Genomic DNA, 18,317 nt, shown 5'->3' on the forward strand with positions numbered 1-18,317 from the left:
TTAAAGGTAATTTGACACCCACTTGGGTGTAATCTCAGTAATCTGTAAATACTGTCTGCTGAGTGGCACATGCAGTGCGGCTCTTCGTTTTAGGGCGAATCAGCTCCAGGCCTGTGGCAGAAAGGGGGCGGTGCCTTCGGTGGCCGCCTGACCACCAGCACCGCCTACAAGTGACAGATCGCCGCCGGTCATTGGCTGTGCGCTTGGGGTGAAAGGTCACGGAACCGGTGCGGAAAAGGACGCCCTTAAACCTTGCTTCGATCTGCTGTTTCGCGAGGAGTGGCAGCTATCCTGAGAGGGAACCTCGGCAACACGAAAATGGCGAAGAAGCGGAGAGGGAAGCAAGAGGCGGACGTCGATACGACGGAAAAGCTATCGGAGAAGGATACGAAGCCAGGGGGCGATTCTTTGAAAGGTTTGCACAGATATAGCTAGCTTAGAAGTTAATAGGATAAATATTTATAGTTGAAATATTCGATGTGTGTCTGAGTAATACATAGTGCTCCAGTTCAAACGGAGCATTTATTAAGCGTTTAATTGATTTCGTCTAGCTCCTACAATCAGTAATATACACGTTGTTTTAATAAATTTAACAAGTCAGTCTTAGCTGGGTAGTCATGCATATAAACCACAGGATTGCGAAGTAGTTGCTTTTTGCAGTTTGCACTGACACACGCAACCTTGACTTCAGACCAAGGATGTGGCATCGCGTTGCATTCAGTTCTTGCTAATGACACGAATCCTTCCTGGAAAGGTAGCCCCCTCATACAAAAAAATGTTTTGCCTTTTTTCCTTCACGATCAGTTTTGTGTAGTGGAATTAGTGGATGATTCGTCAGTGTCTACATTTGGGTAAAATACGTTCACCTAAAATGTAAGTTTAACAATTACATTACAGTCTGACAAACACTCTACGAAAGCCAGAGAAATAGTCGATTAAAAGATACTGCATTTCCGCTACCCTACAATATGTAGTTGCATTTCCTAACGTGACGAACTGGTTTTGCATTTCTCACTTTCATACTGCCGGGTCCTTTTTCGAGCAATAAACGTTGAGCGACATGGTCCCAAGTCCACATCTCTAGCTACGCATACTGTCCTCTCACCTAATGTGTTATATATTGTTTCAAAACGTACGTTTATTTGTGTGTATGTGCGTATCTGCAAATGATAATTCACCAAGCGTATTATAAGCCAGATGTTTCTGTTTTCCAAAGGGTTTGTATCCTCTAAAGGAGGCTCCGCTCGCATGTCTCTCCTTATTCTGCTCTTCATCTTCACGTGCGCTGCCTCCGTCATGTATCTAGTGTACCAGAATTTCCCAGAGCTCAGTGAGTAAGTCTCCTCCTCGCACTTTAATACTAATGTCTTTAGATGCACATCTGTTTGCATCAGTTTTTCAAACGCTTAATATACCTTTGATTTTGTTCAGTTTGTAATGGTTGTCCTCCATAAATTGTTTGAATTAACCTTATTCCATAGACTTTGTTTAGGTCACAGTTTGACTTGAGATTTTGGACATTTTTTGTCACTTGTCCTTCACTGTTGTTTTGCTGTCTACAGAATATATAGAGCAGAAAATTTAAATGTCATTGTACTAAATCTTCCCCTAAATTTAAATGAGACTTTTTCAGCATTTTTGGGTACCATGGTTTGATTTCCACTTCATGGGCTTGTTTTCTTGTCGTTACATGTGGTGTAGTGACACAGAAGTAGTACTAAAGCAGACCTATCTGTTTTTAATCTGTTACTCGAGCAGAGACGAGCGAGAAAAGATGAAGATCCCCAAAGATATGGACGATGCCAAGGCCTTGGGCACAGTACTATCCAAATACAAGGACACTTACTACACCCAAGTGCTCATCGCTTACTTCGCTACATACATCTTGTATCCTTTGGGTAATAATTGGAACAGGGGCTTTGGCAGGTAATTGGGTTCCTGTGAGCGGCCTGTTTGTGGGTGTGAGAGTCCTTTGCCGGAAGTACTGATCAGCGATAACATGTGCATGCAGCAGCAGGGTACCGCGTGGGCTCTCTCCACTGTATGAGCGGGCTCCTGCCATTCAGATGTATATTTTTAGGTTGAGTTGGAACTTTTATCGTTGGCATTACTCATCAGCAGGGCAAAGCTGGTACAACTAGTACACATCTTATGCAGCCAGCTCTCCAGTCGCTTTATGTATTTATTTTTTATCAAAATGACAGTGCCTGTCTGTCATGGCACCGGTTCCTCTTTAATACTTGGTTGCTTTTCGTTTTCTGTGTGCGGAAGGGAGAGCTTAACTAAAGCCTGTGTGTGCATGTGTGTGTGTGTGACGGTTCTATATACAGTCATGCAAATTCGGCTATGGGAAGCCTCTCCTCCATTTATACTTGATGCATTGTGTGATGTCGGGCTGTTGGCAAAGGGCAGGGTCTCTACCAGGTAGATTTGTTGGTGAACTTGCAGATCTGAATAGTTATCATAGTCATCACTGTAGCGGAAGTCTTGGAGGAACTCCGGAGGTGACACATCGCTGTTGTGTGACATACGATGAGGCTGAGAGAGCAGAACCAACTTCCCTAGAGCAGCTGGGCTCAAGGGCCCAGTGCTAATGTGTTTACCCTCTTGGTCATGGTTATCAAAAGCATGTAAGATTTCGATGGGGGTGCAGCGTGTGACTCAGTGGGCTAAGCCTCTATACTTGTGGTCAGAAGGTAGTCAGTTCAAACCCCACCTCTGCATGTCTGTGGACCCTAAACTCCCAGCTCCCACATCAGGTGGCTGCCGTTTGTGGACAGCTTACTCTCACTGGCAGGGAGCAAGTTGGGGAAGGTGTAATGATTATTGTTATTATTAATAACTATCTGTCATTCCGTATTGTCAATTACTGATTCTCTTGTAGTTACACCCCTGTTGATCTCGCAGAAGGTGACCTGGAGCCAGCCGGCCATGTGGGAGTGCTGGTGCATGCATCCTGGGCTCCATCTCTCTCGCATGTATTAGTGATGTCGTTAGGAAAGACGGGACTGTGGGAGAGCCGTTTGGTTTACCGGTGGCTACAAACCTGCACTGGGTATCTGGGGGTGTTGGTGGAATAACGGGAGCACTGGTGTGGAATTCTGCTTGCTACATCTGAGTACGCATAGCAACGTGGGAGCATGTTGTGATAGTCAGTCTGGTCTTGAAGGTATCATTTGTTAGTAGTATTTAAAGCTAAAGGCGCTGATGATAATGTGTAGACTTATCTCCTCTATTATTCCTGTTTGTATTGACGTCGCATTGCATCATGGACCTTAACTATAGTACCCTAGCCTTCAAACCTTTGCCATCCCCGGCTCCATTTTCCTCAGTATCCTCTCTGGCTACCTCTACCCCTTCCCCCTGGCCCTCTTTCTGGTCTGCCTGGTAAGATGACCGTTCATTCAGTCTTGTATCAGTTCATAAAAACATGCCACTGCTTGTCGTCATGTGGTTCAAACTCAGTGGATACATGTTGGCATCGGAGTGACTCCATATTGTGCTGATTGGGTGAACGGTTGGATTTGACCACTCTTGTGACGGATGCGTAGAGTAGACTTTGTTTTGAACACATAATTGGTAAACCGGTGTGACGGACTCGCCCAGCCAGTGCTTGTTCTGTGATGGTTCCCTCTCTCCTTACAGTGTTCTGGGCTGGGAGCTTCCTTCTGCTACATGCTGTCGTACTTGGTGGGAAGGCCGGTCGTGCATAAGTACCTGACTGAGAAAGCTCAGAAATGGTCTCAGCAGGTAAGGCTTTGCTGTTTGGTGAGGGGAAACTGAATAATCAAACCTAAGCGTCTGTGTGTAACTGAAATGGTTGATAACAGTTATTGCCCCTCCAATGGATATGGCACGAATGAACGAGTCAACTAAGGAGATATTTTATTAGGAGAGATTTTGCTCACCAGTGGGGAATGAACCTGAGTTCATTTGTCTTGAAGAGCAGGACATGTTGGGTAGCACCCCATATACTGCCCTCAAATAATTTAAATTATTCAGCCCTGGGGGCTTTAGTTGACAAGAATAGTAGCTTGAATGGTAATGTCGAAACAAGGTAGTTTTAGCCTTGATATTCCAGTTTGCAGGCTATTATTTCCAGTGCTCACCTCCTTTGATATCCAGTCAAAGCAGATTATGTCCTTCCAAACTGTGCTAATTACATTCTTGCTTTATTTGCAGGTGGACAAGCACAGAGAACATCTGATTAATTACATAATCTTCCTCCGAATCACACCCTTCCTCCCCAACTGGTTTATTAACATCACTTCTCCAGTCATCAACGTTCCCCTAGGTGTCTTCTTCCTAGGGACTTTCTTTGGTAAGTACTTGCTAGCATATGACTGCTGTGTGAAAACATCTCTAGGTTATCCAGGGCGGTTGCTAGGTTCGGCCCGAAGTGGGTGTCACCCATTTTGTCCCTTTATTGTCATCTTGCGTTTTTAGTTTAGTGCCCAGTTCCTGGGTTTGGTCTGTACCATGAAAGGGAGCTGAATTTAGATGGTAGGGAGGGTATGGAGCATGCACTTATTTACAGAGATGAGAACCTCAGTGCAGTCATGCAGCGGGTGATACTTCAGCACCACACTAGTCCAAATGGATCAGTGTGTTTTTTTTTTTTTTTTCCCCCAGTGGCTGGAGTGCCAATCCTGCCACCCCCCCACCCCCCAAGTTATTCCCTTTAAGACGGAGGACCTCCTTATAGGGCTGGATGTACGAGTAGCTTAACGTCATACCCAGGACGAAGCAATTGCAGGTTAAGAACCTTGCTCAAGAGCCCAACGGGGTAGAATCACTCTGGGCATTCACGGGATTTGAACCAGCAACCTTCCAGTTGCTGGCACAGATCCATAGCCTCAGAGCCACCAAAAAAATAACGTTTTGTTAAGTTGACCTGCTAGTGCAGTTATACAGTTGACCTTGGTGAAGGAAGGCGACCTGTCATGTCTTCCAATTTATGTAAACTTGCCTGTATCCAAAGTTTGTGGTAAAGACCTGTTCCTCATCCGTCTTTCAGGAGTAGCCCCTCCATCCTTCGTGGCGATCAATGCCGGCACCACCTTATACAAGCTGACCACAGCTGGGGAGGCCGTATCCTGGAATTCTCTGGCTGTGCTCGGGGTACTAGCTGTGCTTTCCATCCTGCCCGTCTGCTTCCAGAAGAAGCTTCAGCAGAAGCTGGAGTAGGCCGTCCCACCTCACTCTGCTTCACCCAGCCCAAACCCTGCAACCGTAAGCAGTTTGGAAGCTCCCCTTGGAAGCGGCTGAGTCTCCATGGATTTTTGCCGCTGGTACTTTCGCCACTTCTCTCCTTTTCTCTATCTGTTGACTCAAGTGTTTCTCAAGATGCTTTTGGATTTTCACCCATCAGCCTTTGAGCTCCAGGTGCTGCTACGCAAATGGGACCCCCCCCCCCCCGTCCTCGTAGTCAATGAAGGACAGTCTTTCTTTGTCCACACCAAAACCTGCTATTACCATTTACTTTTAGTTTTCAAATTAAAGAATAGAACATTTGTATATATTTTTTCCAGGTCATTATCCTCAGAAATGTTTAACTCTTCTATGAAACTTTAATGGAATTTAAAAAAAAAAAGTTTTAAGGTTTAATATATATGTAATACTTGTCCTTTTACGGGAGCTTCTGCACACCATGTGTAACTTAAGCAATATCTCTACTGGTCTGACTTATTTATGTGACTGAAATGACTGGGCATTTTTGCTATGGATTGTCATTCTGATTCAGTGTCATTAATTTTATTAGATTTCTGCATAATTATCTTTGATTCGTTGGTTGTTAGACACCAGGTGTTCAGAAATGACATTCTTTGCGACTTCTGATGAGACTTGCGTGCATTTAACAGTGGATAACATTTTAGCATCAATTTAAATGACTCCTTCCGACCACCCAAGAGGCCAACTCCAGGCTGCAAGATATACATTTAGATGTTTTATTTTGTTATTATTTTTATGTAGGATATCGGCCCTCGCTGGTAATGTGCGATTTAGAGATGGTTGCTTTTGGCTTTATGAATTAATATGAAAATAGTGACCTAAAAAGTATGACTGCTTAAGTTCACTCCTGTGGTTATGCAGTCCTGTAATATTTGGTCATTCATGTATTCAATTTAAGTTCAATTCAATTTTAAATTTAAATTTGTATCTAATTTTGACCTTAAAGAATTTTGCAATTACCTGTCATTTGTCGAATACACTACTGATTACCCTGTAGGGTAACCCCAGAGTATCAAGTACCCTGTTTTTTCTCGCTTGTCTCAGTTTTTGCCCTCTTACATATATATAATGTCTTCTTATTTATAATATGACAGAAAGTAGCTGATCTAAACCCATTCGCATCATTATGAATCGATTTTATCAATCTGCTGGTTAAACTTTAAATGTATGGCGACGTACTTCAAAAAGTTTCGGTTTAATTACTGGTCTTAACTTTTTCATGGTGTGCGTTCAGTTAATGTATTAAAAATACCAATATAGCCTTCTAAAGAGTTCTGAGAATTTGAGTAATGTTGTTCTTACATGAACAGGGTCTAAATGTCAAGATTGCTGAGAGTATCTTTGTCGCGACAGCCTTACTGGAACGACGCTGTCTGATCACTGTGTCCTATAGTGCTTGGTTCTGATTACTGATGCTCATTGACAAACACTGTGTCATATCTAATTGCATGGAAAGGTTTTGCCAGCATGGCGGCCAGCAGTGATCACGTTGTAAAAATTAATTAAAGGAGGATGGAGTCGGATTTTTGCAGGGCACTGGGAGATCCTGTCTTTACACAGACGGAAGGCATCCACATGCATCCCAGTATGACTCGCGGTCTGTTGGCCAGTTATGTCACTGGGGAAGGAGGGTTGTCCATGCTCCTATGCGTACGTTCACGTGGCATGGGACATGTGTGAGGACTTTAATGCTGCTGTGTCTAGTAGGGTTGGAAATCTCGATTCTTTTCAGCGAATCTCTTCGTATAAGTTCCTCCAATTTAGATTCGTTCAGATTCATTCACTGATTCTTTCAATTGTGAAACATACCCTTTCTAAATCAGGGAGTGGCTTGTTTTTATTTTTAGGTCGATTATATGTGTCTGTGATTATAAATGTGTATATTTGTTTTAAATGTAACCTTTAATAATTATTTATAACTTCCGTTATAGTAGCCATACTGAACATCGGATGTCATTGAAAGAACTGAACAAATTACTGCAGTAATCCATTTCATTTGCTTGAAGTATTCATTCAAAAACAACAAATTATTCTTGCACAATAAGTATTGTCTCGATCTGAATTCGCAGCTGAAATAATGTTTTGCCTTTTGATTTATATTCTGATTCCTTTGTAATACAGTAACTATTCACTTGTGTTTTGTTTTTCAATGCAGACTAGCCTTAAGATTATAGTATGTGTAACACCCTCTAATATGATTTAAAAATGTTTGTTTTTACCGATAATGATTCAAGTCTCCATTTTATTTTGCATCAATTAAGCCCTAATCAGCGGCTGTAGTATTTCAGTGGCGTTGTCACATTCTTCTTTTCTGTGCTCTTTTTGTCGTGTAGAAAGTGATAATGTTGTCTTCCATTTCGCCATGTCAGATTACCATGTGCAACAATGTGACGTTCCATTGAATATTTCAATGTATTATCACAGTATTGCATTAAAAATGTATTGCAGTATGGTGAGAATGTTTCCCATCCGTACGACACCCTAATTTTTTAATATTAAACAAATGAAATGAAAAATGTAAACGCTCTTGTTCGTTGCTGTACTATCGTGTACTTGTTCGTGTGTGTATCCCTAGCAAAATTCTCAGTAGGCCTGTATTTTTCCGACCAGTTATTGCACTTCATTTTTGAGGCGCTAGGTGGCATGCAAATTAAACTTATGCCTATCACAGTCTCAAACGTTCGGTGTTGTACTTTTGGGTTAAATTATGTAACAGCACCAGGCGCAACTGAAGCATATCGGTTTCGTAATAGTACTCAACACACGACTGTTCTTGTGAATTCCTTAAACTTTTGTAATTAACTCCTATTAGTTGTATCTTTGTGCATTAAATAGACAGACACACAATCTTTTTTTTTTTTTTTAACTATGTTATGTAGGGGTTGACCAAAACGCCTGATGATGATAACAATATTTTCTGCTTTTGTTTACGATAGCCAAATTTTCGTATTTATGACGAATATTAATTTGTTCTGAATTGGCATCCCGTTCAGGGTGTACCCCAGGCTCGTGGGATCGGTTCCATTTTCCAAGAAGATGGATGGCTACATAGTTCGTGCTCATTAGTATGGAAAGGAATCGATTTAACGGGGGGATCTTCATTCGGCACCACCCCTAAGTCACGGAGCGCAGCGCTGTGGCCGAAGAGTTAAACGCATGACGTAATCCCCCTACTCAGCTCGCCGCGCAGGCGCAATGCAGCCCGTGAAACACGGGTGGCTGCTTTGATTAGAGGAGGAATTCTGGCAGATGAAAACAGCTGTGTGGGAGAGACCAGCAATGCAGTTCGCTTTCTTTTTCTTGTCGCTCTCTGAATTGCTTTTGGGACTCGGATCCGCACTTGTGATGAAAGCCCGAAATTATTTCCCGATCCCTTGATATGTACCCATTTGAAAGGGCGAGGACAAGGGGGAGCACTGGACCACTCTCAAAATGACCACCGGCTTCAGCTCCAGCTCTTGTAGATTCGCAGATTACTTCGTTATCTGCGGGCTCGACACCGAAACTGGGCTGGAACCAGACGAACTGTCCGGTGAGTGCTGTGCCTAAATGCGTGTCTTAGTTGCTTGATCCGCTGATCCTGGCTGTCAGCCTTGAATCCACCACCCTTGGAAATTATACCTGTCATATATCCTTTGCAGTATTTTCTTTTCTTGTTTGTTTTACTCTTGCCAGTTACTCAAACCCATATAACAAGAAACTCAATGTCTTAATGGGCTTTAAAAGGATTTGTTATAGAAATGTATGGTACAATTTTCCATCTTTTTCCATGGCTATATCGAAACAATTTGTTTTTAAATTTCGGAAATTTAAAATATTCGTTTTTTATTTTATTTTACTTAGACATATTCATTAATAACTAGCTTATCTGCTTGTCTTGTTGAGTTCCATCATTTGTGCATGTCAAAGCGTAAATAACTAGATTGCCTAAAACTGTTAAGCCAAAGTTATTTGCGATTAATGGTAATGTGTCACGTTACCGAATAATATAGGGGAAGGAACACGGTAACGTTCTCCAAGGACATTTATTAAAATATTTATTTTGCACACAGTTGACCACTCGTGCAACTACGCAGCAATAGTAGTAAGATACTCGGTAATTAGAAGTACGGTTAAGTAGGACCCTCAAAAAGAGACCATTACTATGACGTTATTTTTGGGAAAGTGATAAATAATGAAATAGTACCTCACCTCAGGAAAAAAGTCAGGAAAATCCGTAAAGATGACTTTCACCGGAGGCACACATACTGTAATTCTGTATTCTAGTCACAATGTTTTTTCCTGATAGTGAGGTATCGCATTTAAAAGGAGAGTGGTGTTTCAGAAGGTGTTAAGTGAGGTGTTCTGTGGTTAACCAGTTCCTCTTTTTGTCCTAAATAAAAGGTCTAGCTTCAGAGAACGTGGCCCTCCATTATTTAATGTTGGTAAACACCGAATTTTCATCCAGAAAGTTTTTACTGACTAATACCATGTAACGTCCAGTTAGGGAAGTCTTTTTAACTAGATGACTGGTTGAAAATGTATGAGAAATGTGTCATAAGTGTCACTTGCGTTGAATTTCGGCACATGCAGAACTTATCAATAGAAGAGGATACTGTGGAACTGAAGGTGGTAGGTCTTATATGGACTGAAATGCTTCTGATATAACAACGCATGCAGGAAAGCCCATTAATCAAGTTAGCACTGAAGGGGCAACAAAAGCAGGTTTGGTGCTTTTCTAGCATGGTGGGGGCGGGGGGCAGGTACCTGTGGGGGAGTTTTGGAGACCAGCCCGCTAATCACACTCCAGCTGGTACCCCGAAACGCAAGATGATGTCATTTTACTTCCGGCTCAGTCTTGGACATCTGTGAATTTCCCAGTCCCCCTGGGGCGGAGGGGTTGCACGTTAGCTCCCCAGAGAGAGGTTTCTGTGGCCTCATATATGCTATAGTTACACCCAGTCTTCAAGTAAGTCATAAGCCAATCAGAAAGAAGGATGGGCTGCAGGTCTTTCCCAATGTCTGCCCCAGTGAAGGGTGAGCAGGCTGAAGCATTGTTGCGTTCTTTTTGTCTTTCTGGGTGTCGCTGCTGCATAGTTGCTCATTGGCATAATCAACATGCATGTTACATTTATTTTTCTCTTACACAGTGTTTAAATGCAAAACTACTGCTCACCATTGTAGTACGGGGAAAAAAACTAGCTAAATTTATAGCAATCTGTACTTCTGATAACTGAAGAAGACAAAGATGTACTTTAATTGGCTTGTGACATATAAAGTTGGACGACTGGCAGATATAGATCTTATTGCAACCAAGGTCGAAGTTCCATTTCTGTGACTGTCTTCTAAAAGCAGACAGAATGACCAAACACTGAGTTACGTCTTCGCTTTCTCCCAGTCCCCTATCCAAACAGAGGAGGAATCCGTTAATCAGTTCATCTCTGAAGCCATGCTCAATTAAACAATGGCAGTCAGAATGCCATGTGTGGAAGCTCAGCAACGGGACACGGTATGTCAGGCATGGGAGGAAGCGTTCAGGTCTTTGCTTGGGTGTCAGGCCGCTGTGAAAGGATTCAGAGCCACTTTGTAAAACACAAAAACCCTGCAAAAATTTGCAATGGCCTGACTGTAGTAGCTGAAGAAGAAACACAGGGATGTATATCATAGAAATGAATTTAGCAGGTGAAAGTATTCAGTGATAGCAGGAATCATACATTATACATGCTGCATTTTTAAGCAAATGGAAAAGCATTTAAATCAGGTGTTCAATCACCGCCAGCCCCCACATGGCAGTTTACCAGAGAGTAATGTGTGATCTGTTAGATGTTTTACATTTTTTCTGTTGAGTCAATACTTAGAGAGATGCTGCATAAGTGCATGTAAGGAGTACATGCAGTTCTTTTGTCATAAGGGACATAACTCTTCTTTTTGATTGGCCCATACATTCCATGTGACACACATAAGCCAATGAGGTTGGCACACACAGATTCTGCTTGCAGCAAAGATCTATTCGGCCTGCAGGAAGGGTCCGGGCACCCCTGTCCAAAAAGGGACAGAGAGGGGAAGTGAATCGCTGCTTCAGTCTGTGCAAGTGTCACGCATGCCGTTCAGAGCTGCTGACGCGGCTACATTTGCAGGGCTTTTGTTTTTTTTTTTTTCCCGTTTTCTCTCCCCATCTCTCTCCAGAAACACGCAGTTTATTTATCCGCATGGAGTTGTAGTGAAGCTGTGTATTCTAGGAAATACCCCAGTTAGCTCTGGTCCCCATGTTTATACAGGAAGTGGGGGCGTGGTCTCAGGACTAGTTAGGTAGATAGGGACTTTTGGCGAGCGGGTCTCTGGGCTCCTTCGGGGGCATCTTGGTGCGTTCGCCTCCATTTTACACTTGGCTCTCTCCGGCACAAATCCTGCAGCTGTTCCTCCACTCTGCCCCCCCCCACCACGCACACAGCCTGTCTCTGCAGCTGTCTCTCCTGTCGGTGTGCCGGTGGAACCCCCCGTTCTGTCCAGTCCACTCGCGCGGCTCTTCGTGGTCTGCAGCTGCCCACTCCAGCCCCTTCCCCGGTTTGGTGATCTGCCTTGGCCGTGTCCATAGAAACGTCTGGCTGGGATAAAGTGGTTCAGGGATGTCCCCCCCCCCCCCCACACGATCCTCACTGGAGAAGTGGCCCTTGGGAAACATGAATGGCCCCTTCTCCAGCAGGCTGCCGGTCCCAGGGGCCCATCAAAGGCCTCTCAGTTCTCCGCCGCAGAATGAGAGCCTGTTCTGTCTGGGTGAAGCACCTCCCCCCTCCTGCTCCCTGATTGGTTTATTGTGTGGCTGTCAAGCAGCAAGCACATGGAAGGGGCCAAATAGAGATCGATCCAAGAAACAGGCAAGATCTTCAGCAGTATTAAAGCCAGACCCTGCTGCCTCTCGCCCCTCATCAGATACCTACTCTGGCCTAAGTAACTAACCAATAAAAGCTCAGCATTAACACTGTTCCTGAATACAGGTACTATCCCCAGAATTTTACAATAAGTTCCAGAACTTACCATGTCTCTTCTGTCTGTTTTCTTCTCAGGCTGATCCTGCATTTGTCTAGTAAGCTACGTACAGTTGGTTGATGTACAGTGCTCTATGTAATTGACGCTGTGGCCTAGTGGCGTGACTTCAAAGGGTGGTTTCAGCGTGGTTTTGATCTCGCCCTACTCCTCTGCAGTGTCTTCTGCGCCAAAATGTGACTTTCCCTTGCCACGTGGGCTGTGACCATCGGTGCTGTACTGAGAGAGACGTTTGATGTTTAGGAAACTTGTTTATGCCACGATGGCGAGATATAGGGGTTTCCTCACATCTGCCATCAAGACGGTGGAACTTGGATATTGAGCAACACGTTTATCTCCCAGACTGAGGAAATGAAACTGGAATCTGTTCAGGAAACATTAGCTTGAGTTTATAAAACGTGCATTTTTAAGTTTCCCCCACTCTGTCTTTCAATGGCAGTACGGTGGTTGTGTGATAACAGATAATCTAGAAGATCTGTCCGGGTTTAGTTAACCTCTGGTTTCCTATTACCCGAGGTGTCACAGGAAATTACCTCGGTTTGATTTTGAGAAATCGGAAGATTTGAGACTTGTGTTCTTCTACCAGTGAAGAGGATTGTGCGTTATTAATAAATGCAGCAAAGATACTGTACTTCGGTGGTTTCCACAGTGAAAAGGAGACTAATCACACCAGTGGCGCGTGTTCGTTACCTTGGTAAAAGGGTATTGGGAGAAGCTACTCTGTGTTCTTCAAACCTCATTAAAAGAGGATTTGAAGGATAAGTAATTAGTGTCTGGGTGAGGGGCCCTCTGGCCGAGTGCGGGGCCAGTTTATCAATTTCCCCAGCAGGCCCCACATTAAACAGACAGACTTCTGGCCTGAGGGTAAAACACCCTAATTCCCAGCTGTCCATGGCACCATCTTGTCCGCTGTCCGTTGAGCGAGTTCCCACCGAGATCCCGCCTGGTTCCTGTCCCGCTCACCATGATCTCACGCCTGGTTCCTGTCTATCTCACCAGGGCCTCCCGCCTGGTTCTTGGCCCACTCACCAGGGTCTCCTTGCTGGTTCCTGTCCTGCTTGTCAGGGTCCTCGCCTGGTCCCCGGCTCGCTCAATGATCTGTGGATCGTGACCTGTCATTAAAGTTCATGTGTACAAATTCTGCATCATTATAATGGGATGCCTCTCTTGTACCCACGCGGTGGGGAGAGTGGGAGCCGGTCCCCTGTGTGGTGGGGGGTGTACCGATGTCCAGTCCCCCACGCTCAACTTCCTGTTGTCATGGCAGTGTTGCCAACAGCAACCGGCGATGAGTTAGAGTTGCATCCTCGCCTGCTGTCGGATGGGACATCCCACTCGCCGCTACTCCAGATCAGCTCAGTGAGCACTCTGTTGTGTAGGTGGTGGCCGTAGGGCCCCCCCCAGCACTATCCCTGTCTGCGATGGGTGGACATCATCCCCCCCCTTCCTCTTTTGTTCTCACCCTCTGTTTCTGCCCACGTTCGCTTCTGTGGCATAGGATTTCTGGAGGACGTCGTCTCGCACCCGAGGCGTCGTCATGGCAGCGGGGTCGTGCGTCACCATCGCCGTGCGTCAGCTCGGCACTCGTATCTGGGGGGTTTCACGTGTAATGGGAGCCCCCCCCCAGTGTTCCTGATGCCAGGCCACAGGAAGTGTGTGACAAGTGGGTAGATGGGATATACCAAGTACAGCAGGGTGGGGGTGAGAGTGAGGACCATAAATGATCATATTTGCATGTGTGCGTGAGTGCAGCCTCCCCCACGCTCATTACAATGTGACATGCTCGTTTTATAGCCAGACATAAACTTGTTATGCCGAGGGTGCTGATTCATTTCCATTCTGATTACCTTGTTACGTTGTAAATGGACTCCACTGGCTCAGTTTGCATAAATACACATGCACACGTATACGTACAGAAAACATCTTTCAAAGTTTCTGGTGACAGAACGTTAGAATTACAATTAGAATTTGTCCGGCCATTCGCCCTGAAACCAGCTCGCTCGCTTTGCTGCCAGTTCGTTTGTTTTGTTGTTTAAAATGTGTCTTCCGAAGCTGGTTGATTTCACCAACTTGCAGGTCTAGCATGAGCAGAGCTTCCGTTTGGTACAAACTTTACCATCACATCATGTCAGAATAGACACCTTGAAGATAACAGCCCACTGTTCAGCGTCGATGTTAATGAAGAAGATATCAGTCCACGAGAAAATCTGAAATCCGTGGAATAACGACAGCCCTGATCATGCATGCTTGCCGCATATTATCTCCCTGGTAACAACACTTTCACAACAACTAGTCTTTCACATTTCAGTGTGTCAGAATTTGCTCACCTGATTCTTTTGGTGGATTGTAGCCCAGGCGGTTAGGACACTGTGTTCAGAAGGTCACCGGGTCAGCAAAGTGATTTCACTGTCAGCCCCCTGACCAAGCCCCAACTGCTGCAGGAACTGTCTGTCCCTGCCTTCTCAATTATATGCCGCTTTGGATAAAAGCGTCTGCAAAGTACCGTTGTGGATGTGGATGTACTGTTCTGTCACATTGTGGATGTGTGGGTCGAGCTTTTCTTTAGGCTGAATGAGGCAGGACAGGCTTTGTTTGGCCAGGTCTGGAAGGCTCTCCACCACAGGGGGACATATTCCCGAAATGCTGCGCCTCACGCCATCCAGACCCATGCGGAAAAGGAACCGCGGTTCACGAGCAGGAAATGCTTTAACTGACACTGCATAAATTGTGTATATTAAAGGTCAGTCATGGCTGATGTATGACCCTCTCCCCGCATCGGCCCTCTTTGTTCTGCTGGTCTGCCAGAGTCTTGTACTCAAGCTGATCTAAAAATGCAGAGTTGTCTTTTTCGGCTTGGAGGCGTGTGGCCGTCACCAGACCTTTGTGAACGTGAGAGGTTATCTCCGAGGTGTCCTCGGACATATGGCCGCCTCAGCGTGCAGAAACACTCGGAGCCTCGGCCAAACGAGCCAATGCGATCATCGGAGATGGATTACCGTTCGCCTGGCAACATAAGAGATATGACTCTTCCCCCACTGCCCTCTTTCTGGAGCAGCGCCCCCTGGTGATACCATGTGACCATGTTACACTGGTGTCTTTTAACTTCGGGGGAGGGGGGGGGAGTGCATCAAATGGTGCTGTTCGTGATCTAGCAACGACCCCCAGGGGAGGGAATGAGCCAGAAGTGGTGAATGGGCCGCAGCGTGTGGTGTGTGGGTGGGTTCTGGGGGCGGGCCTTAATCAGGTAGGGGGGTGCCTTCCGGAAGTCCAGGAATCATGATGTAAATCTCCCAGAAAGGAGATGTGCTCATGTGACAGGGCAGGTTGCGAGGTTGCGCTGGGTGCCAGTGAGTCAGGACAAAAGTCCAAATGAGACGCGAGTGTCGCTCTGCTGTGGGGGAGGGAGTGGGTCCAGCTCAGAGCCTGGCACGGTTCGATCACTACCACTACCCTCCCCCCCAAACTGCAAATACCACCATGACTCATATCAGCATGCATGATTTAATTTCTCCCTGTCTGGTACATTTTAACCCTTTTACAGTCACGATCAGGAGCATTTTAAGTATTTGAAAATGACTTTTGCATTTACTCAAAAGTCAAAGGTTAGGCATTTCCACACTTCAGCGGGTCTTTCTTCTCGCTTTGGGTTTCCCCCTTATTCTGGCCTCCCGTTTCCTGTCATATCTCACCATATTACCCCTGATCACTGACTCCAGCCGCGCTTTCGCCCTGCTCCTCCACCTCTCGCGGTATCCTTCTGCCTCCTCGCACTGATGTGTCATTTTCACACTGGTTCCCTTCCGGCGACTTTGCCGTGATGCTCAGTGCTCCTGGAGCGCCACGGTCCAGACGCGTTCCACCCCACTGCTCAACGGTTCATTCATTATGATTTTTGAGAAATCCGGCACCTTGGGAATAATCCATGTGATTAGCTAATAGCGTTCTGCAGTCTTTGAAAGGAGTTGTATTAATTCAGTCCTAGTGACCGTATCTGTGCTCATTTAATTAGCGCAGAGTGACTGAGGGATTAACGTTGGTCGCCGGGAGCGGTTTTAGTTCCCCAGACGGCTCAGCCAGTGCTGGGTTTCCCGCACCTGAGAAGATTCCCACGGTGGCTGGGCTTGTGCGGATGCCCCGCTGGCGGGCAGCTCATTAACTGTTGTTTTATCTGTCACGTAGCTTTATACCAGTATTTACAGACTTCTAAATTGAGTGATGGGGCCACACAGTTGTCGGCGAATGACAAGACAGGTAATGCCCCCACACCTTTGTACCCCTCTGATTACATCACACTGGAATCCTCTGCACTCTGCTTGTCCCCCCTTAACCTTTAACCTATGGACCCTGCCCTACTTCTACAGCCCTGTTGCCTAATTATGAGATGAGCTGTGCTCGCCAGCGTTGAGGACGTTCCTCTTCCTCCTACTCCAACATCTTCCGAACAGCGATCATTGCCTGCCGTGCCTTTCCACTGCCAGGAATTCCCCCTGTCCCCCCGCCACCCCCCCCCACCCCGAATGACCTGTTTGTTCTACCAAGAAACACCCGTGCACCTCTGATTATGTCCACGGCAACTTATTATAATTTGCCAGTTGATTTGATTGGTTGGCTGATTTGTTGTTGTTCTTTTCTCACCATATTGCCGTAATGGCTGCCACCCTTTTTATTTCCAGGCCTCAGGAAAGGTCCGTGTGCGGATCCCTCTCATTTCTCCACTCGACGTGGTGAAAACGCTTCATTTGCGGATGCTATTTTTTATAAGCCCTTTCCTGATTGGCTCACTACCGTCGGTCACATGTGCCCTCCGTGTGACCTCACATGTTCAGCCTGCTGGGTGGCAGCTCCTTCTGCAATATGCCCTTCACACCCTTTTAATGCCAGTCTTCTTACTGCCCCCAGACCACCTTGCACCCTGCGCTTGCCTCTGATTGGACACTTGCACCCGCCCCCCCCTGCTTCCACCGCATCCCTCCTGGTGTGGGCTTTGGATTGTGCTCCCCACTCCCCATACTCATACACTGATCACTCTTTCTTGTACCCACCTCCCCCCCCCCCAGGTGAGAATTTTGAGCAGAGTCCACTACGGAGGACTTTCAAATCCAAAGTTTTAGCACACTACCCTGAGAATGTGGAGTGGAGCCCCTTCGACCAAGACGCCGTGGGCATGGTGAGATGCAGCCTGCGGGGGGGTGGGGGCAGTGGGGCTAAGGGGGTAACAAAACATAATAATTCCTGGCATTGGTTAACTGAGACCAGACCCCATAATTCAGGCTTATTATTGGACTGTACCTGAGGTAATTGGTTTTCTAAGTACATTTCTCTTATCCCCAAATATATCGTATGTGTATTACATGATAGTCTTGTTTTATAATATACTGCTGACAATAAATGGTAATTTATTGGGGGGGGGTCCTGATGGTAAGGCTGTACTGATCCCCCCATGTCTCCTGCAGCTCTGTATGCCAAAAGGGCTGTCATTCCGGACGCAGGCGGACGTCCGCGAGCCGTGTTTCCACTCCTTCATCATCACCCGCGAGGACGGTTCGCGCACTTACGGCTTCGCGCTCACCTTCTACGAGGAGGTGACCAGCAAGCAGATCTGCGGCGCCATGCAGACGCTCTACCACATGCACAACGCCGAGCGGCACGATGTGCCGCGCCTCCGCCGCTTCGACTCCTACGACATCGGCCGCGACACGCTCTTCGCCTCCAAGTGCGTCTGCCTGCTGGCGCCCATGGCCTTTCCGCAAGCGTGCTGCCAGGTGCTGCAGCAGCTCCACCAGGCCGTCACCTCCGCCCAGCCGCCGCCGCTGCCCCTGGAGAGCTACATCTACAACGTGCTCTACGAGGTGCCCCTGCCGCCTCCCGGCCGCTCCCTTAAGTTCTCGGGCGTCTACGGGCCGGTGGTGTGTCAGCGGCCCAGCACCGTCGAGCTGCCGCTCTTCGACTTCCCCATCGGCGAGGTCTTCGAGCTCCTGGGTGTGGAAAACGTGCTGCAGCTCTTCACCTGTGCCCTGCTGGAGTTCCAGATCCTGCTTTACTCCCAGCGTGAGTCCCTCAGT

General features: G+C 46.3%; 2 protein-coding genes across 3 annotated transcripts in view; both read left to right on the top strand.

Annotated features, from left to right (window-relative positions):
* Window positions 1-193: 193 nt before the first annotated feature.
* tmem41b (transmembrane protein 41B) lies at window positions 194-7,754 on the top strand. The gene is made up of 7 exons (XM_048973064.1): window positions 194-415; window positions 1,217-1,334; window positions 1,759-1,887; window positions 3,294-3,387; window positions 3,646-3,750; window positions 4,183-4,321; window positions 5,018-7,754. The coding sequence occupies exons 1-7, from the start codon at window positions 319-321 to the stop codon at window positions 5,185-5,187; spliced, it is 852 nt and encodes a 283-aa protein (XP_048829021.1). The 5' UTR covers window positions 194-318; the 3' UTR covers window positions 5,188-7,754.
* Window positions 7,755-8,125: 371 nt separating this feature from the next.
* Window positions 8,126-18,317, top strand: part of LOC125705968 (DENN domain-containing protein 5A-like) — a 33,909-nt gene continuing 23,717 nt past the window's right edge. The window contains exons 1-4 of one of the 2 annotated variants that reach the window (XM_048972367.1): window positions 8,126-8,764; window positions 16,435-16,506; window positions 17,313-17,422; window positions 17,709-18,303. In XM_048972367.1, the coding sequence (XP_048828324.1) occupies window positions 8,665-8,764; window positions 16,435-16,506; window positions 17,313-17,422; window positions 17,709-18,303 (877 nt within the window). In that variant the 5' untranslated portion in view covers window positions 8,126-8,664. The remainder of the gene's footprint in view (window positions 8,765-16,434; window positions 16,507-17,312; window positions 17,423-17,708; window positions 18,304-18,317) is intronic. The other variant, XM_048972368.1, reaches the window with a different exon arrangement.

The sequence above is a fragment of the Brienomyrus brachyistius genome, chromosome 13 (genome assembly GCF_023856365.1).
Source record: "Brienomyrus brachyistius isolate T26 chromosome 13, BBRACH_0.4, whole genome shotgun sequence".
Taxonomy (NCBI): Eukaryota; Metazoa; Chordata; class Actinopteri; order Osteoglossiformes; family Mormyridae; genus Brienomyrus; species Brienomyrus brachyistius.